The following is a 22,715-nucleotide window of genomic DNA, read 5'->3' on the forward strand; positions in this document are numbered from 1 at the left end:
CATTTTTGAGGTTAGATCACATGTTAAGACAAGAAGCACATATCAGTAAATTTAAAAATTAAATCAGGTCCTTTGTCCACTACCTTATTTGAAAATGGAGATATTGGAATTTGGGGGAAGAGTTTTTTTTTTTTTTTTTTTTTTTTTTTTTTTTTGAGACAGTGTGCATGTGTCCCAAACTACATTCAAACAAAGTCTGTAGCTGTAGGCAAAGTTCTCATCTTTCTGCCTCTCCTTCCTAAGAGTTATTACAGGCATTGAGAGACTGAGACTCCATGCTGGCTTTATACCGTGCTGGGGAGTAGTTATCAATGGAGTTATGTATGCTAGGCAAGGGCATGCAATGAGCTACACACTAACACAGAAACAGCTATCTTTGCAATCTTGACCAGAATTCGAGAAGACAATTTCTCAGGTTCTGTGCACCTTGACAAGAGCTGTTTGGGGCTGCAAAGCAGAGAGAAAAAGGCAGATAAAACATATGTAGATTAAATTGTAAGGCAGTTCCAGAATTCTGAGGTATATCTTTTGATGGGAGAAAAACTCCTACTCAGGCACCCTACAAAAGGAACTGCCTGGAAATATCCTAGTTCTCTGGGGCCCTTTCTAGTTTCAAAGAGACCAGAACATGTTAGGGGAAATTGGCTGCCTTGGGACCAGTCTGACCACATGCCAGCAAAGGGGCTGCTTGACTGACAGTGCCTGTGTGGAGATCAAGGCTCACTCTTGACCCCTTGATCATTCAGAGAAGACATCAGAAGTAACTGTGTGTGTGTGTGTGTGTGTGTGTGTGTGTGTGTGTGTGTGTGTGTTCAAGAAAAATGTGAGGAACCTCAGTGCAGATATGCCAGTTATCACAGGCTGAATACTAAGTAACAGCACTAACAAGGCTCAACAGTACTGCTAAACCCGAATCCAAGCCCAAACTCCTGTAAAGGTAGAACATGCAAATAAGACAGACTCTAACTCCACCTTCTTTGAAAACCCAAAAGAAAAGACCTCGTGGATAATCTTTAATTTCTGTTCTGTCCAGAAGCAGGTGCCTAGCCTGCTTATCTCACTGTGGTTCTGGCTGGCCTGCAAATCACTATGTAAACCAGTCTGCCCTGGAACTCACAGAGATCCACTTTCTTCTGTTCTCAGAGTACTGGAATAAAGCCATGAAAAAGCATCCCCAACTTAACCAAATGATGGTCTAAAAGCATTTCTGCAAGACCTCCAATAGCTTTTCTTCTTCAGTATAAGTCAGTTGGCACAGCTGACCATATTGCCTTCCCTAGGAAGATAATTTACCAAGAAGAAACTGCAACTTGGAGAGCCTCGTATGCAACCCTATAAACCCAAGTAACCTGCCTTCCCTGCAGACACGCCCTGCTCATGGCTGTACCAAACTACCCTGTTTTGCACTTCAGGGGTTCAATCCCTAGCAGCAGGAGGGTCAAATGGAAACTAGGATAGCACGCTCATGATTGGACAGTTCGTAACCTGTACAACAGGCCCCCAGGGCCAAAAGAGAACTCTTCCTGGTTGAGAAGCACAGGCTTTCGTAACAGCAGGAGCTCAAACTCAGACTCTGTTAAGGGAAGCTGCAAATCAGCACTCGGGACATGGAGCGCCGAAACACCAACTACCTGATCCATGAGGGACTTGATGAGGATGAAGAAAAATGGAATGGTCAGTGTGTGCTGGGAATGGTGGGATGGAGATGTCTATGAGGGGTGGAGGGTCCCACAGAGGCGCTGTACTGCTTGCTGGCTTTGCTGCGATTTCACAGCACCCTCAGACAACCCTGGACTCTGATGCCTGCACTTTCTCTGTTTCCCCATTTTCAGCTGCCGAGGCACCGATGGTCATGCCGGGAGGAGAGGGAAGGCATGAGGAAGAGAGTGGACAGGGCCAGCCTGGGCAGGGAGCGGCAGCAGCAGAAGGGGACGCAGCAGGAGAATCAAGTGGAGACGGTCCCTCCGCTGCTGCTGCTGAAGGCCTCGTGGATGACGGGGACCAGGAGGACCATGGCACCAGCGGCGGTGACCAGAATGAGCTGCAGCCTCAGGAGCCATTTTGCGAGGACATGCGGCTTGCGGAAAATGTGCAGCCTGTGTCCGTGCTGGTGCGTCAGCGTTGCTTCCACTACAAGTTCAGCCAGTGGCAGTTGCAGGAGCTGGAGCGCTTTTTCCAGCATAATCACTACATCAGTGCAGAAGTAAGGTAAGCAGACAGCCTGGCCTGACACCCAGTTTCCTGGGAGCACAAGATGACTTTTGGCTCTCTCCCTGGCCTTCCTCCTGCCATCCCTTAAAAGCTGCATTTATTCGTTTATTTATTTATTTTTGAGACAGGATTTCTCTGTGTACCCTTGGCTATCCTGGCAAGGGAACACAGGCTGGCCTCAAACTCACAGAAATCTGCCTGCCTCTGCCTCTCGAGTGCTGGGATTAAAGCAGCTCACCACCACTACCTGGCAACAAAAGTTGCATATTATTTACTTATTCATTTGTTTTAGTTTGTGGGTATGGGGATGTGTTTCTGTGGGTGTAGTTGTCACTTGACACATGTGGAGGTCAGAATACAACTTGAGTTAGTCCCTTCTCTCCTTCCACCATGTGAGACCCAGGACCAAAATCGGCCATCAGGCTTGTTGACAAGTCACCTTTACCTTCTGAACTATCTCCTCAGCCCATCTCTTATCCTATCTAAGTAAAAACACTTCCCAAAGCAAGGCTGCCAGACTCCTGCATCCTGTACTAGTGTGCTGGGGTAAGGGTGAGAGTCGTGCAAAATGGTGTATTTGATAGTTTTATGTCAACTTGACATAAGCAAGAGTCATCAGAAAGGAAGGAAGCTCAACTGAGAGAATGCCTCCATAAGACCAGGCTATAGATAAGCCTGTAGGGTATTTTCTTATTTAGTAATTGATGTAAGAGGGCCCAGCCCATTGTGGGTGGTGCCATCCCTAGGCTAATTGGTCATTCTGGGTTCTATAAGAGAGCAGGCTGAGCAAACCATGAGGAGCACCCCTTCATGATCAGCTCCTGACCCCAGGTTCCTGTCCCATTTGAGTTCCTGTTCTGACTTCCTCCAATGATGTTCTGGAAGTATAAATAAATAAATCCTTTCCTCCCCAATCTGCTTTTGGTCATGGTGTTTTCATCACAGCAATAGTGACCCCTAACTAAAGCAATAGGAATGAAGGCATTTTCATATAGCATTTCAATGGATCAGAGTGGAAAACTTTGGGCGATGACTTCTATATGAGTAAGATCCTGTTAAAAGAAGCGGAAAAGGTCGAACAGTTAAAATAACAGACAGCTGACATTCTTGGTAGAAGGAAAGGACCATCAGTTGCTCTTTGACCTACATAGGTGCACCACAGCACAGTTATACACACCCCTAAACCTATGGAATGCATGCACTACCACACACTAACAAATTAACAAATAAATGTAACATGACATCTTCCTGGTGATAATCAGACTCATGGTGTCATGAATTAACTGAACATGAGAAATCTTCAGTCTGGCAGTGGCGGCGCATGCCTTTAATCCCAGCACTCAGGTAGGCAGAGGCAGGTGGATCTCTGTGAGTTCGAAGACAGCCTGGTCTATGCAGTGAGTTCCAGAATAGCCAGGGCTGTTACACAGAGAAGCCCTGTCTTGAAAACCAAAACAAAACAACAAAAAAGAAATCTTCAGATGATCCCCATTATTCCATTTCTTTTATTTGTATTTACCCTTCAGTCCTGACAAAATGCCTTGCACAGATTTTTTTGCCTGTTTGTGTATGTTTTGTAGCTTTTGCTTTATTATTTGAGAAAGTCTCCAGTACCACCTTACTTGATGTTAGGAGCATTTCGTTTGAGGTTTTGGCTGCCTATATTAGTGTTTTTCAAATTGATTATTAGGGTCATGGTGTGCTTTCATGTCTGCTAATGGTGTATGATAATAAAACAAAATTACCAGTGGAATTTTTAAAGCCCCAATATCTTCGAGGTGAATGTCACAGAAGGTAAAGAATGGGACAAACATTGAAAAACAAATATAAAGTATCTTTTGCATACTTGATTTCATCCAAGATGCCCAGTACTGAACTTCTGCTATTTTTGCCCTCAGAAAACAGCTGGCAAGATGGATAGGTGTGACTGAAGCCAGAATTCAGGTAAGAAGACAATTTGGCAAGACCGCCATTCTAGAACTTGCTTCATATCTTGGATACTTTCATCCTGTGGGTAAAGTTACTGTGTTGTGTTTCTTACCTGATCATGTTTCAAAATTACATGTTTTTCAAAGATTTTTTTTAACAATTCATATTTAATAGATGTGTCTGTGTCTGTTTGCAGCATATATGCAGGTACCCCCAGAGGCCAGAATTACAGGTGGTTGGGAGCTACCTTATATAGTTGATGGAAACCAAACTTTGGTCCCCTACAGAAGCAGCAAGACTTTTACCTCTTAGAGATCTGTACAGGCCCCTTAAAATTACTTTTGAGATTTATATTCTTTGTGGATATAAAATGGAAGAAGAAAGCCCATTTCAAAATGAAGTAAAACTTCCAAAAGGAACACAGAATAGTACTAACCTACTTTCACTTTGACACATATATGTATCACACATACATGTATCCTGTGTATAAATTATGAAACATGTACACATTCTCTGCATCAATAATTGTATTAATAACACTGATAAAGAAGTGCGTGTGTGTGTGTGTGTGTGTGTGTGTGTGTGTGTGTGTGTGTGTAACTCCTTGTAATGCTAATATCCTTCAAATAGAATGTCTCTGTGGAGACATCACTCTGGTGTTATGACATATGAGTTATTCAAATTAGATTCAAATTAACTTAGAAATAATTTAAATAGGATCAGTGGTTCCATGATCCTAGACTATTAGAAATATTGTAAACTACACATAAATTCTATCCTTACAGGATAGTGTGTGGAGAGTTCACAGGCAGAACCCTGCATGTGTAAACCTGGTAGAAAGTTGGTTAAACAGAGACTGACGGGAACGGGGATGCACAGAGTCCAAAGGTGCTGTCCTCCTGCTGTTTGAAGCACCTGGTGTGGCCACACAGATAAGGGCAGGCAGCAGTATAATTGTCTGAAGCACGCTGGTACGTCTGCCTGAAAACGCTGCTAACGTCCTCCAGTGTGCCCTGCAGTAGAGACAGGGAAAGGCCTGCAACGTTTGGACATTTGTCCAGGGACTAATTCTGCAGTGCTGGGGTGGGAACCAGGGTCTCCCACATTCTAGGCCAGCTCTGCATCCTGCTCCAGCCCCTCAGCTCCTCACAGAATTGGAGCTGTGGGACAGCAGGTTCTTCCATGTGATCTAAATTATAGGGAGCAGTTATCCTTACAAGGTGTGTTTTCGGATTATTATCTTGATTACTATACTGAACCACTTTTTTCTGGCTTACAGAATTGGTTTAAGGGGAGACGAGAACAATACAGGAGAGATCAGAAGCTATAAGTGTTCAGAGGTGCTTCTTTCCCCGAGGATTTTGGAGGACTCCTAGAGAACCACCCTTGCCCAGGAGTCAGAGCCTGATAAGCTTTTCCTGCCACTAACACTTTTGTGGGGGATAGAGGGTTTCGAGACAGGGTTTCTCTGTGTATCTCTGGCTGTCCTGGCACTCCCTCTGCAGACCAGGCTGGCTTCGAACTCACGGAGACCCACCTGCCTCTGCCTCCTGAGGGCTGGGATTAAAGGTGTGCACCACCCCCACCCAGCTCACTAACACTCTTGTACCCTCAACATCGTATTTTCAATAAACAGATGAATATTCTCTGTACATTTGCTCTATTTTTTGTTTGAGAATTAGCAAGGTGTGTGTGTAAACGATCAAGGAACTGTCCTTTAAACACAATGACACAGTCTCTTTCTGTAAAATGACACCACTCAGTCAACATCAGTATGCCCTGTATATCACAGGCATTTCCCAAGTACCATAGTAGGTTTGCACTGATCCACACATTCTTTTCTCTCCCACTCTCATGCTGTCCATAACCCTCATTCTTAACTTGTCAAAACACAAAAATGGAAGAAGAGGAGGACAAGTCCTTAGGAAGAGCTGATCCTGAGCCTCACCAGCTGCAGCACTCAGGAGCAGGCCCTGCACCTCTCCTGAGCAAAACAGTAGAGCTGGCACCGGTAGTGTAAGTGTGGGTGAGCTGGACCCAAGAGTCCAAGAGCAAGAGAACTGTCCCAATGTTTGCTATCTCCTGCACTGGGTGAGCTAACCTGGGCAGTGCTGGAGAGCTCACCCTGGTGGTGGTGGTGATGAGGGAGAGCTGGCAGGTTGACCAAGTCAGCTATTATCCAGGCCCAGACCCAGGGCTATGAGTTGGTCCAGTCTAACATCCACCTCATCTGTGGTCTGCTGGAGTATGTGAAAGGGGCAGGATCTGCAGATCCAAAGCTACAGGATTTCCATGAGAAAGGACAATTACAGAATATCCAGAAGGAGTCCCAGTGAGGGCCCATGATTGATAGTATAGCAGAAGCCAGAGACCTCAAACCAGACCAATGAACACATATGTAAACATATATGGATAAAAAGGTTTACTGTATGACTCACTGTGTCACACTGCAGCTTCCATGACAAGTTTTGTTTTGTTTTTGCTGATGTTTTGAGATCTTGGTTTTTCCTTTGGTTTTACTTTTATCTTTGAATCTTGAGATATGTATGTCCCATTTGGAACACCCATTGATGTTTGAAAATTAGTAGGAGTCCATAGTTGGGAAAGGAGGGCTATTACGAAATGAGAAATAGAATGCATCAGTATAAATGGTTATAGGAAGCTCACGGACTCCAGACTGACAGCTGGGGAACCTGCATCAGACCAAACTAGTTCCCCAGAACTGACAATTGCCCAATGTGCTGACAGGTGCTGTGGGTCTCTTCTGCCAGAGGTAAGGGAAAAGGTTCCTTTTGGCAGATGAGAACCAGTTTCATAAGTTCCTAAGGAATGCGGGCTTTAATCTAACATCCAGAAACCCTCCCTTAGCCCAGACTGAGCTCATTTCTGGACATCTGGAATGTCTTTTGAACTGTGAGGAACTGGAATTTCCTTTGACCCTGACAAAATCTCTTTTGAAATATCATCATAGACTTCACTGACCTGCCTCAGGTCTAAGGCTGCAACCTGCTAGCCTTTGAGTAATCTTTCTCAGACTGGAAGGAGGCTTTCTCTACCTACCTACACACACGCATGCATGCGGCTTTTGGAGGTCCAATGTCTCCTGTTTTTCTTTTTATTTATTCTTCTCTCATATATTACATCCAGACCCGAGTTTTCCCTCGCTCCTCTCCTCCAAGTCCCTCCCTGCTACCTGCCTTCTCCTTCAGAAAAAGACATGCCTTCCAGAGACATCAACCAAACATGGCATATCAAGTTAGAATAAGCATATCCCTTCATGTTAAGGCTGGACAAGGCCAACCAGTAGGAGCAAAACTGTCCCAAAAGCAGGCCAGAGTCAGAGACAGCCTCCAATTCCACTATTAGTAGTCCCACAAAACACCAAGCTATACACCCATAACATATATGCAGAGGACCTAGGTAAGACACATGCAGGCTCTGTGATTGTCAGTTCAGTCTCTGTGAGTCACTATGAGCCCCAGTTAGTGGGGGTGGTAGGGTTGGGGGAGAGAGTACTGGGAGAGATGACTGGAATTAGGGGACATTATACGGATGAGATAGAGACCTAGTGCAATGGAAACTCCCAGGAATCTGTGAGAGTGACCCTAGCTAAGACAAACCCTGAACCAGCCATCTCCTGTAGCCAGGCAATATTTTCAGTAGAGGGATCTGGACACCAACCCAGCCATAAAACTTTTGACCTACAATTTGTCCTGCCTGCAAGATGCCCTAGAGCCTGTCCCCATTACTCATCTGTCATGTGGCAGCATGAGTGGAAGAGAGCTGGCCCTGAGGTCATAAGGATGGAAGAGCTGCCCCGTCGCCCCTCCGGCTGCTGCAACACTTGGGAGAGGAGGCTCTGTACCTCACCTGGACAGCACAATAGAGCCACTCCTGTGGGCAGAGGTGTACATGAGACAGCCCCGAAGTTGTGAGCATGGGAGAGCTGTCCCTGTTACTTAACTGTCATGTGCATGGGTCAGGGAGAGATGCCCCCCTCACCTGAGGCAGGTGGGAGAGCTGGCCCTGAGGTCATAAGAATGGAGAGAGATATCTCTGCCCCTCATCAGCTGCAGCACTCTGGAGAGTAGCCCTATGCCACACCACACCTGGGCAACACATTAGAGCCAACCCTGAAGATGTAGGTGTAGGAGATCAGAGCCTGAGTACATGAAAGCCTGAGAACTGGTCCTACCCCTTGCCCATTGTTGTAAGGAGTGAACTCAATGTAACAATGCAGGAGAGCTCAACCTGGTGGTCAGGACATGGGGGAGCTGGCGGGCTGACCAACCCAGGCCCTGAACCAGAGCTATGAGTTGGCTGACCCCAACATCCACCCCATCTGTGATCAGCTGGAGCATGTGAAGGGACCGGTCCTGCAGACCCAAAGCTGCAGGATCTCCACAACACAAGGCAAAAACAGGATATCCAAGAGGAGTCCAGTGAGAACTCAGCGTTGATAGTGTAACAGAAACTAGAGGCCTTGAATCAGACTCTGCAATGAACACTTGCAAGTAAAGACATGGACAAAAAGGTTTATTTTGTGACTCACTGTGTCACACTGCAGCATCCATTAAAAAGATTGATTTTTCCTCCTTTTTTTAAATCTTGAATTTTTTAATTTTATTTTTTTTGGGGGGGAGAGTTTGCAAGGGCAGAGGATGGATACAAAGGGATGGGGAGATGAATGGGAAGGAGATGTATGATGTGAAAGACACAGAAAATAAATCAAAAGAAAGAAAAAAAGATGTGCTGGGGTAAAGGTGGCACTGAAATTGAGGAACTGCCTCAATTTCTGGTCTAGCTTAAGATCCATGCCTCAGGAGAGGGAGCCTTCTGCTGGCACTGCTTTGAGGACCAGAAATCAGAGGATAGAACCAAACAAGCCCAGAAAAAAATGTCAGTGAAATCATTCCTAAGGATACTGTGTTATATTTGCAGATAAGAGCCTAGCATAATCGTTATCAGAGAGGCTTCTTCCAGCAACTATGGAAACAGATGCAGACCCACAGCCAAACATTAGGCAGAACTTGGGGAATCCTGTGGAAGAGAGAGAGGAAGGAGTATAGGATCCAGATGGGTTAAGGACACTGCAAGAAAAGTTCTTCCCTCAATTAGGAATTCCTATCACCAAAGGATCAGACAATGGGCCAGCAATTATGGCTGAAGTGGTACAGAGAGTGGCTAAAGGGTTAGAAAAGATTTACATGCATACCAACCTGCTCCAGGAAGATGGAGTATATGAATTGGACACTGAAATTACAACTAAGAAAACTGTTTCAAAAGACTTGCTTACATGGGAATGAACTGTTACCAACCACTTCATTAAGAATTAGATCTACCCCTTGCTGGGCATTGGTGGCACAAGCCTTTAACCCCAGCACTCGGGAGGCAGAGGCAGGCAGATCTCTGTGAGTTTGAAGCCAGCTTGATCTACAAAGTGAGTTCCAGGACAGGCTCCAAAGCAATGCAGAGAAACTGTCTCGAGAAACAAAACAAAAAAGAATTAAATCTACCCCTGCCAAACAGACAGGATCCACCTCTTATTATGAGTGACCTCCTCCCATTGTTAACAGTATATAGAGAGCCTTAAAATATTACTTTAATAGAACCAAGGCAGACCCTTAGTTACTATACATCACAGTGACTGAGAACAGTTGCCTGTGAGCTTGGCCCCTTTAAACCAGAAGTTACAGTGTGGGTAAGAGAATGGGACACCTAAATTTGATTCCTAGTACCACATAATAGTTCACAACCATCTGTAACTCCAGTTCCAGAGTATCTGGTACCCTCTTCTGGCCTCCACCAGCACCACGCATGCATGTGTTGTACAGACATGCATGCACCCAAAACTCCTGTGTTAATTATTATTCCATTGCTGTGAAGAGACACCATGGCAAAGGCAACTCTGATAAAAGAAAACATCTAATTGGGGGTTTGTTTTTCAGTTTCAGGGGATCATTGCATTATCATCATGGTGGGAAACAGACAAGCATGACACTGGAGCAGTAGCGGAGAACTTTACATCCTGGTCCATATTCAACAGGCAGAAAGCAAGATACTGAGCCTGGCACGGGCTTTTGAAACTTAAAAGCCAATCAAAGCTCACCCCCAGTGACCCACCTGCTCCAACGAGGCCATACGTGCTCCATTAAGGCCACAAGTCCTAATATTCCCCTAGCAGTTCACCCACTGAGGACTAAGCTGGCAAATATATGATCCTATAGGGGCCATTCTCACTCAAACCACTAAAACACCCATATACATTTTTGTAAAGTTCTGGTTTTTAAATTTTTTATATGTATGGGTGTTTGTCTGCATGTATGTCTGTATACCACATGCATATAGTGCCCATGCAGGACAGAAAAGAGCACTGGATCCCCTTGGAACTGGAGTTACAGATGGTGTTAGCCTCCAAATAGATGGTGGGAATTAAATCAGATAGATCCTCTAGAAGAGCAGCAGTGCACTTAACCACAGAACCATCTCTCCCAGCCTTGATACACATTTTTTTAAAATTAATCATCCAACCAGAGGCAGAATGAGACAAAGGATAAGGCTCACTAATTTATGTGAAATTACAGTTGATGTCTAAAATACCCTTTATTGAATTATGCATTGGGGTATCCTGGGAATAAGACAACAGTCTAAATGATAAGTTCTGTGTGAACAGCTCTCTTATTGGAGCTTTGTATGCTACTCCTACTCCCCAACCCTATCATTCTACCTGAACAGGAATTATTTGGGCCACTTGGCAGAAGGCAAAGTAAATGGTACTCCTTCAGAAGGAAACTGCAACACAAGACTGTTGACTGGTGACCTGTAACCATTTTAATGTCACTATTCTCAACTCAAAACAAGGGACCATGCTACTCTTCAAAAGATTTCTGTCACCCACAAAGCCATGTCATACCAAGTCTTCCAGTTCTTCTATGAAGAAATAAATAGCAGCCCACCCACCAAATCCCTGCCATAACCAGAAACATGTGTCTAAACCTGGCATAAAACAGCACAGACTCTTAATATCTCTTCTTGCTATGTATGTGGAGAAACTAACAGAGAAGACTGATGACCTTGGGAAGCTAGAGAGTTTGATCCTCTCTAACTTTATGATAAAAATGGGATACTCCCGCTATCAGAATTTGATTTCTTAAAACCTCAGTTATAGGGAAAAATTAGGTCCCCCACTATGGAGAAAGCAGTTTATTGTTTCTGTTGGAAGCCTAACATGTCTGGACCAAAGACTCTACAATGAAACTTAGCAGAAAACTCAGTAGTGGGGATCCCCACCATTCAGAACCAGAATCCCACCTTTTGTCTGACTTCTTTTACCTCGGGCAGGCATAGGACACTGTGATGCTAACATCAAATGCTAAGTTCCAGGTAGAATATATTGGATATGTGGGAGAACAGCATACATTGTACTTCCTCCAAACTGGTCCAGATATTAAGATCCATCCAGCCCTCCTTCTTCCTACTCCTATCTGCCAGAGGAGAGTGCTTGAAAATACAAGGACTGGGATGCCCAAAGAAATCAAGTGATCACTTTACAGTTTGACTGACTATAAAGCTGACAAATGGCCCCATGAACATATAATCCATTATTATGGTCCAGCCACCTGGGTAGAGAATGGATCCTTGGGTTACCATATCTACATCTATCTATATGTTAAGCCACATCATCAGATTACAAGCTCCTGCTGGTGAAATTGTAACTACTGTAACTTCAAAGGCCCTTAAAATCCTAACCAAACCTCAAACCAAAATGCACAGTGCTATTTACTAAAACCATTTAGCTCAAGAGTATTTACTTGTTTCTAAAGAAGGACCTTATGAATAGTTCAACCTGAGCAACTGTTATATACAAATAGACGATGAAGGAAAAGTCAGAGAAGCCACTAATCAGATGAAGATTGTTCATGTTAGCATCCAGACTTGGAGTGGCTAGAAATGATCTGGGGATGTTGTTCTCCTTGCAGGGATTCAAGAGTAGCATGTTTGTTATGCTTTTGATTCCAGGAGCCTGTTTGATTTTAGTTTGCATAGTTACCCTAGTCATAAGATGTATTTCCAGCCTCATAGAAGCCATGGAAATATAGACCCTAAACCAAGGTAATGTTCTTTTACCCTGAGAAGGGCTTGGGCACTAATGTAATAGGGGTCTGAGACATCAGGAGAATGGATAATAAGAAATAACCATGAGGTCTGGTTAATGTCCATCCGTACATGCACCTTTGACCAGTACTCTAATGTGTACATGTGAACTGAATATACAAACTGCGGGCATGACTGCTCCAAGGTATGGCTGAGGGAAAGGCTCTTTGGTAGATATGAGGGAAAATACAGTCAGAGGCATCTGAAAGAGTACAGAGCGGGGGAGAGGGGGGAAGACACGGGAGAGAAACGAGTACAGGCGAAGGAGACCAAGAAATAGGGGCACGAGGACAGGGACCAAGAGAGGATGACGAAAGAGACAGCACAACTGAAATGGCAGGGTTATATAGGAATGGCGCTGGGGGAAGGACGCGCGCAGGAGCGGAGAAGCTTAGAGTAGGGGGCAGGGTGACAACAGCTGAGAAGAGGCACCGATAGTTGTGAAAACTAGGAAGCCTGGAGGCTAGGTGAGCTTTGGTATGCTAACCGGCGCCGCATGTCCCTTTCCCACAGTGATAAGGAAATGTCTCTTTTGGTAGAGGATAACAGGCACAGGAATTTGGGGGAGTGGCATTTCCTTTAGACCTGACACTGACCATATACATACAGCCCCTGAAGTTTCTTTCCTTAACCCTCTCCCTTCTCATTCTAGTGTTCACTGCCTAGTAGTTGAAAAACACTCAACCAGAATGAAAGTAACCATGTATAAGATACAGAGAAGCCAATAGTGTATTAATGCCTCAATCTTGGGCCATTTGAGGCTCTCTAGCTGTACGATAGTGATCCATTAACTATCCATTAAATATGCTGCTTCCTGGTAAAATGAAGCCCTTGAATCCCATTTCTTGAACTGGAAAGCCTGCTACAAAGTTAATGTACTATACAATATTATCAAGTTCAGCTGCCCACTTTGGGACTCTCTCCCTGAATCACATTTATAGCAGCTTATGTTTGCTTTCTGACTGCAGAAAACTCCTTAGGGTCTCTTTCACAAGTTGGAAGCTTAGTTCCAGGAGGTTTTACCCTGGGGGGAACGTAGAGCAGGAGGCCTTACCTTAACTCTCTTAATCTCAACAACTATAGTCTCAGCAACAAGCCTTGGTTGGAACATGAAGATCCCTAGTGCTCATCTTTTCTCCAAATTATACACTTTTTTATCTCTTTCTACCCCATTTTCTTTAATTGTAGACCTAGAAATCTATCACTACCACTAACTTCGTCACAGATTCAATATTATTCTATCTTGAATGAGCCTTTAATTAGCCCATTACCTTTCTATTTAGCCCCAGGCAAGTTCTTAGGATGAGCAGATGGCAGTCAGACTCTTTGTCAAAGTATCACAAGACTGTCCTTTAGCACAGTTGCTCATATTTTCCCCTCCACAGCCCCTTTCTTGATCCAAGCCTCCATGTTTTTGCATTTCTCCCAGCACTACTGTCTCCCAGGCTCCAACTTGGAGGCTCTGTTTACAGCATTCAATTGTGTTTCTAGTCAAAAATTCCAAAGTCTTTCACATTCCTCAAAAATAATAATAATATTGTCAAGTTCTTCACTGCCATAGCCCACGCTCTGGTACCAACTCCTGTGTGAGTTACTTTTATGTCACTATGATAAAACGCATGTCCAAAAGCCTCTTGTAGAAGAAAGAATTTATTTGGGCTTAGGGATTCAGAATAATAAGAGTTCATCATATTGGGAAGATACGGTAGCAAGTAGCAGGCATGGCATCAAAATCTGGAAGCTGGGAGATAACAACCTCAACTGGAAACACACAGAAGGAGTAAACTGGAAATAAGGGGAAGATATAAAATCCCAAAGCCTGGCTCGTACAAGATTACATGTCACCATGACCTACTTAAAGAGCACCACCAACTTGGGGCAAGATGTTCGAATACTTAAGCATATCAAGGACATTTTCATTCAAACAGCCACAATTGTCTGCCAGAACCTAATGGTAAGACCCTCTTGCTTAAGACATCCCATAGTTAAGCCACAAAGTAATTATGCTGATACTAACCTTGAATCATCGTTCCTACTTGCTAGCTTTCATAATGCTGGAAGGTACTGTGCATGTACCAGAGGAGAAAAATAATCACAAATCCTATCCACCTGTGAACCCTGTGAGCTATTACAGGGTTATCACAAGCTGCCTATAAGGATATGGAAACATGCACAATAGTAATATGATTGCCATGAGAGTAACCAGCCACTTTCTGATCACATTTAAGGCCTACTCCACCAGTTGAAACCCAAACCTGGTACCATTGTAAGTCCCAGAACCTGTAGTTAGACAGGTCACAGGTCTTAGGGAAAAACAAAAAACAAAACAACCCCCCCCCAAAAAAAAATCACTCCTATTCTTCTGCTAAATGGGTATAATATTAAACATATTCCGGACTTATTGTTATATCCATAGTTTACTGCATCTCTCAGCCCTCATCAGAGAAGCTATTTATAGTAGATGATGATTAATATAGAGGCTCACAACTGGTCAAGATACAGAAAATGAAAGACTTCAGAATGTTTTGCACTAACTGAGACATCTGTAAAGTATCCCAGTCACACTCCCAGAACCTGGGATCATTGTGGAAGGGGAGGAGCAGAAAGATGGATAGGCCTGAGGTGGTAAATAACTACACAATAGCAGTGTTTTCTAGACCCAGCAAGGCAGCTGCACATATAAGCTCACAGCTGTTGTGACTATCTGTAAGAGGCCTACATAAGTTTGAGCCAGACAAAATCCTAGCATAGAGAGAAGAGATAGGCATGAAATCTAAGCCTCAGACAAAGAGCTATTGACACTTTATAGCTACTGGAGAGGTACATAGTGCATTAAAAAAAAAAAGACACAATATTACGAGGGTAAGGAAAGGGGTGGATCTGGAAGGAGATGTGGTGGTGTGATCAAAATGCGTTGTACAAAATTTTCAAAGGATTAATAAAATAAGAAAAACAGATGGATAAATGAAACTTTCAAAATAGTCCTCTTGGGAACTGAACATTTAAAGAGTGGAAACAAACAGATGATGAGTGTATGAAGTGACTGCTCTAAGGTATGGCTAAGGGGAAGATTTTTTTCGTAGATATGAAAGACAGTACAGCCAAAGGCATCTGGAAAAATCCAGATCAGGGAGAGAAAGTAGAAGACTAAATATGGCCAGCAGAGTGTACTTGGCCATGAGAGCAGTGTGGGGAGGCTTAGAGAGGAAGACCAAAGAAAGAGAGAGCAAAAAGCCAAGACAGCACATGCCAAAAATGGCACGGTTATATGGGAATGAGAAGTTGGGGGCGGGAAGTCCATAAGGTGGAGAATTTAGGTTTTGGGATGGACTGAGATGAGCTGAGGAGAGCAGGGTGAGAAGAGTTGAAGCCTGGAGGCCAGCATGATTACCTGTGCTACTAGGTACCACAGATAGCCATTTGTTGCTCATTTCTTTTGGACCTGACATTCAAACCTTTTTGCTGATGATAAGGGACACTATAACCTCTTCTGTAACTGCTTCTTAGTTGAAATTAGAGTGTAATTGTCAAGGCCCGGGAAGTCTGGAATTTCAGTCAAAGGCCACAAGTAGTCAGAGGACTCAGACACATCTCTTTTGCTAGATGATTCTGAAGGACCCACCTGGGGCTGAAGTGCTGCAGGCAGTTTTGAAGCCGTTTTCAGGTGACTGGAAATACGTTGGAAGAGATATAGACTAGGGACAGAAGGTAAAGTTAAGGGTGTACATTTGAAATTTTCAAGCCTGTGGTCCTGATAGTTGGGAGAAGAGGAGGAGTACCAAGACCAGAGGAAGAGCAAGCCCACCCTCAGGGGTAGGCAGTTGGAGGGAAAGCTGAAGCTGTTGACTGACAAGAGTACTTAACTGGAGTCCATTTGACTTGTGACAGGTAGATCCAAGTCAAGACTCCCCGAAGCTTATGTGAATTTTTTAAATTTACAAAAAGAGATAAAAGTTTTATATACATTATTATTACCACTGTTTATAATCTGTACTGAAATCCTCATTACATAAGCAGCTCATTCATGTCTGTAACAGCCGGAGTAGACTCATGATTTTGAGTCATAGCAAAAGCTATGATTTTGGGTTAAAAGCATGAACACTCTTTCCTCTGTCCAGAGGCCTGGATGTATAGATTGGACAGAGATGTGTTTATCACAATGAGAAGCACCTTTAAGTCTTTACTTAGAAAACAACTAAGGGAATTTAAATATTTGAGCTTGTGACTATAATAGTAGTCAGTGTTTTGCCAGGAACTACATTGATTAATGTTAACACTCAGAACTTTTGAATCTTAATGTAACAATAGCATAGAGAGGGAAAGAAATCTGAAACATCTCTCAGTTTTCACATAGCTTAAATCACTTCTTTAGACCCATAGACCTTTATAATTAGAGCTGCACCCCTTAAATCACTTTCCCAGGCTTTCACAACTTACTTAAGCTTTTACATCCTCAAACTCTACAACTTGCATTTGCATACCTTTAATTGCTTCCTTAGACCCTCACAACTTCATAAACTTCAAACTTTTTCTTTCTCCATACAATCATTTACCATGAAACACAGGTGGTTGATTTCTGAGAGTAGCCACTGCAAATTGAAAACATTTAAATAAACAATGGCAAAAAGGTTACATTTTTTTTTCTTTTTTAGTTTTGCAAGACAGGGTTTCTCTGTGTAACTGCCATGGCTGTCCTTCAACTCATTCTGTAAACCAGGCTAGCCTTGAACTCACGGAGATCTGCCTGCCTCTGCCTCCCAAGAGCTGGGTTTAAAGGTGTGTGCCACCAACACCTAGCTAAAAAGTAATTCTTACAGTAAGTATAAAATTAACACAGATACCCATAACTGCTCAAGGTACAGAGAGTGAGAGACTTTCAAGCACTCCAACCTAAATGAGATGTCTTTACCAAAGCCCTCCCTTCAAGGCTCAGAGATCTATGTAGAAGAGGAGAGAGACTGTAAGTGCCAGAGGTGATGGGTGACACCAAGAAAATTGTCTTCCAGAGACAACACGACTGAAGCACATATGAAACCACAGAGACTATGACAGAATGAACAAGACTTAAACAGGTTAAAACCAGATGGGTTCCTAGCACTGAGAAGGGAAAGTAGAGATGGAGTCTCGCCCATACCCATGAAGCTATTTGTAATTGATATTCACTGGCAAAGGGAAAAATCAGTTTTCTCTAATGGAATGCCACTGATTGTATCAATCAATCTCCAAGACAGGCATCATGCCCAGGTGTAGTTGACAGGCACAAAAGCAACTCCATAATTTGTTGTTATTTGTTTAGTGTATGTGTGTGCGTGTACTTTGTGTCTTGTTTTATTATTTTTTGTCTTATTGGTCTTTTGTTTATTTGTTTGTTTTGATTTTCATTTTTGTGGTTTTTTAACATTTTATTGATTCTCTGTTGATTTTCTATCATGCATCCTGACCCCACTCATTTCCCCATCCCCTCACCTCTGCCCTCTGCCCTCTGCCCTTGTAATCTGCCCCCCAAAAAAACAAAACAAAATTTTAAAGTAAAGCCTAAAAACAAGATAAAATAAAACGAAACAAAAAAGAGAAAGAAAATTTTGGCATGGAACCTGCAGTGTTGCTCGGAGAGTCACACAGAATACCCCTTAATCTATACATCTTTGCGTGTAAGTGTTCTTTACAACGGATTGTTGGTCTGGCTCAAGGCCTCTGGCTTCTGCTACCCTATGGATACTGGGCCCTCACTGGGACTCCTCTTGGATACCCTGTTGTTGTCTTGTGTAGTGGAGATCTTGCAGCTTTGGGTTTGTAGGCTCATCCCCTTCACATGCTCCAGCTGATCACAGATGAGGTGGATGTTGGGGTGGGCTAACTCACAGGCCAGGTTCTGGACCTGGGTGGGTAGCTGGGTTGGTCAGTCTGTCTGCGTCCCCTCCTCAGCAACACCCAGGCGAGCTCTCCAGCACTGCCCCAGTTAGCTTACCCAATGTTGCAGGCAGCCAGAAGCTGGGCCAGTCCGCCTATGCTCACACCATTGTTTGAGCTTTTCCCACATGCACACCACCAGGGCCAGCTCTACTGCTTCTTCCAGGCAAGGCCTGGAGGGTGGAGGCCGCTCTTCTGATTGCTGCAGTTGGGGAAGGACAAGGCCAGCTCTCTGTTCTTATAACCCCCCCCCCAAGGATGGCTCTCCTGCCTGCTGCAGGAGTTGGCAAAGGGCAGGGGACGGAAGGCGTATTTCCCCAACCCATGCCCCCACATGGCATATGAGGAGGGGCAGGTGCCGCTCTGGCGCGCTCACTTCCACAGGCCTGGCTCACCTGCACCACTGCCAACAGAGTCAGCTCTAGTGTGTTCTCCAGGGAGGTGCATGGCCTGCTCTCTTGTGTGCTGCAGCCCGTGAGGGGCAGCTCTCCTGCTCTCCTGCCCACCATAGGTGACAAGAGGCAAGGGGAGAGGTCATCTTTCCCTCCCTTATGCCACCACAAGGCTAATGGGGGGTGGGGGTGGGGGGTCAGCTCTCCCGCTCTCACACACTACTGTGCTGCCCAGGGGAGGTGTAGTGCTCATGGAACTTTTAACTGATAGAGAGAAACAACAAATGTGGGTGGGTAGGGAGATGGGCAGGTTCTCAGAGGAGCTGATTGAGGAGGAAACATGATCAAAATACATTGTGTGGAAATCTTTAAGTAAAAAGATAACCACCATACCAAGAAAAACGAATTCAAAACTCTACAGGTAAAAAACAGCATTTGGGCTAGTAAGATGGCTCAGCAGATAAAAGGCCTTCTGACCAATCCTGACAACCTGCTTTCCATACACTTTAGACCCACTTGGTGGGAAGAGAGAACACAGGAACGTTATTTTGTAATGTCCACATATGCATTATGGTATGCACAGCCACCCGTGAGCAAATAAGTTAATAAAAATGTATTACAAAAATTATTCACAAGACAAATTTGAATAACATAATTGAATAAAAAAATCACTGGAAGGAGAGCCTAGCATGTGTGAGTAAGCAAAGAAGAATCAGGTAATCTTGAAGATAGGTCAATTGAGATTATTGAGGTAAAGGAATGGGTAAAGAAAACTATTGGAAAATATCAGCACAAGACACCATGAATCATGAGGACACCTGAGTAACTGCTTGAGAATTAGAAAGGACCGAGAAAGGGGAGCAAGAATGTGTAAAGAAATATTGGCAAAATGACTAAGTCTGCAAAAAAAAAAAAACACTTCTACAGTAGCCATGCAAGACAGGACTGTTCCGGGCCACCTGTATACGCGGGACGTCTGGAATGTGGAAATTAGTTTGGAAACATCCTTGTGGCTTCAGCACTGCTGGGTTTCTGTGAAGAAGCTGGCTACGGGCGCCCCCCCCCCCTGCTGAGTTCTCAACGTTTGGAGTTTGCTGCAGCCGCAAGGCCATGCTGGCGTGGAGCGTGGGTGGAGCGTGGTGCGCTGCTCATGGGGGCCCCTTCACGTGGCCCCCCGCCCGCAGGGGGCGCTGCTCGACAGGGGCGGCTCCCGCAGCGCCCTGCTGCGGCCCATGGTCTGCTGCCTGGCCAAGGGCTGGTGTCTGCGCTGGCGCTGACCCGCGGAAACAGGAGCGGGAAAGTTGGCGCCCCCCACCCGGGGGCTTGCGGCCAAATGAGGCTCTACCACGCAGCCCTCGGGCGCCGTGTGGGTCCCGGCAAGCGCCGCCAGCTCGAATGAAAATCCATAGACAATCCCAAATATGTTGTCGATGACGAGAACTGTCTTGGTTCCAATGTTGGGCTATCGGATTCTTGACAATCTTAGTGTTGCACTAGGAGTTTTTGCTTTCGCTGGACTAATGGATTTGTTGGATGGATTTATGGCTCGAAACTGGGCCAATCAAAAATCAGCTTTGAGAAGTGCCCTTGATCCACTTGCTGATAGTTTTTATCAGCATCTAATGTGTTAGCTTGACCTATGCAGAACTTATTCCAGTCCCACTCACTTACAGGATAATTTCAAGAGATGTAATGTTGATCGCTGCGGTGTTTTATGTCAGATACCGAACTCTGCCAACACCGCGAACACTAGCTAAGTACTTCAATCCTTGCTATGCTACTGCTAGGTTAAAACCCACATTCATCAGCAAGGTAAATACAGCAGTCCAGTTAATTTTGGTGGCAGCTTCTTTGGCAGCTCCAGTTTTCAGTTATGCTGACAGCATTTATCTTCAGATACTATGGTGTTGTACAGCCTTCATTACAGCTGTGTCAGCATACAGTTATCACTGTGGTTGGAAAACTGTTCAGGTGATGAAGGGCAAATGAGAGGCACCCAGTTCCTGCAGCAAGGAAGCGACTTGCAACATCGGCAGCAGTGCCAGTGAAAACTACAGGACTTTCCCCATCTTGGTATTCAGCTTGAGAAAGGACTTGTCAGACAAGCCATGTCTTCAAACCGAAGTAACGTATGTTGAAGATAAGCTCTATCATGGGCCTATGCAGATTTTCCAGTGTATTTTTAAATACAAGTGAAACTATAATGTAAAATTTTCATCTTCAGTTTTTTGATTAATTTGTGAGATGAATTATTCTAGTTATTGTCCTTTTTTAATGTTTAAAAAACATAGTTTATAGCATTGAAACAGGAAAGCAAAAGGTATTATCTGATATTAGATATATACCCTACACAGCGAGGTTTTTCATTTTTTGCTTTGAATTTTAAATCCATGTATACATTAACAGTGGATGTGGTTAATACTTGACCATTTGAAAAGCTGAGAATAAATTTAGCTGTGGGTAGGGTAGAGGTATACAGAGCCTTAAAATGCATTAAGTTTAGAAAATAAAAAAGGTCAAGTAGAATAGATGGTCTTGAAGTTAATCAATAGTCTTCCAGCCTCTCAGGTACCAAATAGTTTGTGTATTGTGATAACAGACAACATAGGAGTCAGCATAGGAGAGCATGTAATAATGGGCTTTGCATCTAAAAGGCAGAGAATTACATCATGCCTTCCCACTGTTTCTAATGTGATGTTTGTATGATATTGGAACCGTACTCATATGTCATGTAGGTATTGTAAAACTTTACATTTTTTCAGTTTTTTTTTAAGCTTTGGGGACTCTTCTGTTGTTAACTCAATAAAAGAATAAAAGAGCTGGAAAAAGAAAGAAAAAAGTCTAAACAACTTAAAGCACAGAGTCAAAAACCCTAATTCCAGACATGAGAAACTCCATTTTGAGCTCTTACACAGGGTTGTCCAAGAGACTCCCAAAACATACAGTCTACTGCTGTTAGCCTTGGTTACTCCCCAAAGGTGGAAGGTAATTCCCTTTTGCTGAAGACACCATGAACTTCAGAAACAGGCCAGAGACCCCTAAGCTGGAAATGACCTGAATATCCCGACCCTAAGAACTAACCTGCATTGTATGAGAAAGTTCCATGAAAGCTTCAATGGAGGAATATCCCGACCCTAAGAACTAACCTGCATTGTATGAGAAAGTTCCATGAAAGCTTCAATGGAGGAAGGCAAGCCACAGTGCTACCCAGCTATGATGCCTAGGAGCCACATCAATGAGCAGCATAACAAATAACCCTAAGGATGAAGTAGAGGCATGCAGTGAACAGGAGCAACACCTTGTCTGGTACTAGAAAGTTAGACTCAGGGCTAGTAAAGTCATGGTTATTGGAGAATAATCGGCAATCACTAATTTATTAAACCAACGTAATCCCTTATAAAAATCTACAAACATTTGTCCTTATACCCACAGGTAAGTGTAGTCGCCACCCCTCATTAAGGAAACTTCTCTTTATAACAGATGGACACCACTACAAAACCACAACCAATCAAGTGGAGAGTTATGAAGCTCAGTCTTCATGAACACATCTACAAAATACACAGGCACCTAAGACTCCAGGAACATTGTGAAAGAAAGAGGGGACAAAGAGATTCTAAGAGCCAGAGGATCAGAGAGTTTGTTACGGGATTATGTCTGCTAGGAACATTAGAAATTGAAATTATACCCATGAAGTTTAACCAATAAGCCCATCCAAGGATGACACAAACGAGCATGTCAAACTTCACAGGGAAAAGCCCAGGAGGTCTCAGCCCTACACAAAGAACTACAGACAACTGAGTAAAACTAGGAATGGGAAAAGTGGTCCTTTCCCAGGGGAAAAACACACCAATTGGCTGTCCAATGCCAAATGGTCACCCCTAAAGAATACATACAAGTAACTGATAGGAACTCAACAGATTACAGTGGGGAACCTAAATATATACACAAATATGTGAGTACAATGACAATTGATGAAAAATAGGCCATAAATTTGAAGGAGAGAAAGAAGGACTATATGGGACCACTTGGACAAAGAAAAGAGAGAATAGAAATGAAATGAAATTAGTATCTCAAAAACAAGCAAAAGAGCTGGGCAATGGTGGCACACATCTTTAATTC

At 43.8% G+C, this 22,715-nt stretch overlaps 2 protein-coding genes across 2 annotated transcripts; both read left to right on the forward strand.

Moving 5' to 3' along the window:
• The first annotated feature begins 1,538 nt into the window (after positions 1-1,538).
• LOC127217426 (rhox homeobox family member 2) lies at positions 1,539-5,493 on the forward strand. The gene is made up of 4 exons (XM_051178419.1): positions 1,539-1,674; positions 1,833-2,208; positions 4,110-4,155; positions 5,420-5,493. Exons 1-4 carry the CDS (start codon positions 1,608-1,610, stop codon positions 5,468-5,470), a joined length of 540 nt encoding a protein of 179 aa, XP_051034376.1. The 5' UTR covers positions 1,539-1,607; the 3' UTR covers positions 5,471-5,493.
• An 8,647-nt stretch (positions 5,494-14,140) lies between these two features.
• Positions 14,141-20,585, forward strand: Crls1 (cardiolipin synthase 1). Its single transcript, XM_051178453.1, is given in 3 exon segments — positions 14,141-14,248; positions 19,697-20,199; positions 20,201-20,585. Coding segments are annotated over 3 exon segments (996 nt in total).
• Positions 20,586-22,715: the final 2,130 nt, after the last annotated feature.

This window comes from Phodopus roborovskii, unplaced genomic scaffold (assembly GCF_943737965.1).
Source record: "Phodopus roborovskii unplaced genomic scaffold, PHOROB, whole genome shotgun sequence".
Taxonomy (NCBI): domain Eukaryota; kingdom Metazoa; phylum Chordata; class Mammalia; order Rodentia; family Cricetidae; genus Phodopus; species Phodopus roborovskii.

Coding starts and splice junctions, on each gene's coding strand:
- LOC127217426 (XM_051178419.1), top strand. CDS start 1,608: ATGGAGCGCCGAAACACCAACTACCTGATCCATGAGGGACTTGATGAG. Junction 2,209..4,109: donor TACATCAGTGCAGAAGTAAG/GTAAGCAGACAG, acceptor TTTTGCCCTCAG/AAAACAGCTGGCAAGATGGA. Junction 4,156..5,419: donor TGACTGAAGCCAGAATTCAG/GTAAGAAGACAA, acceptor TCTGGCTTACAG/AATTGGTTTAAGGGGAGACG.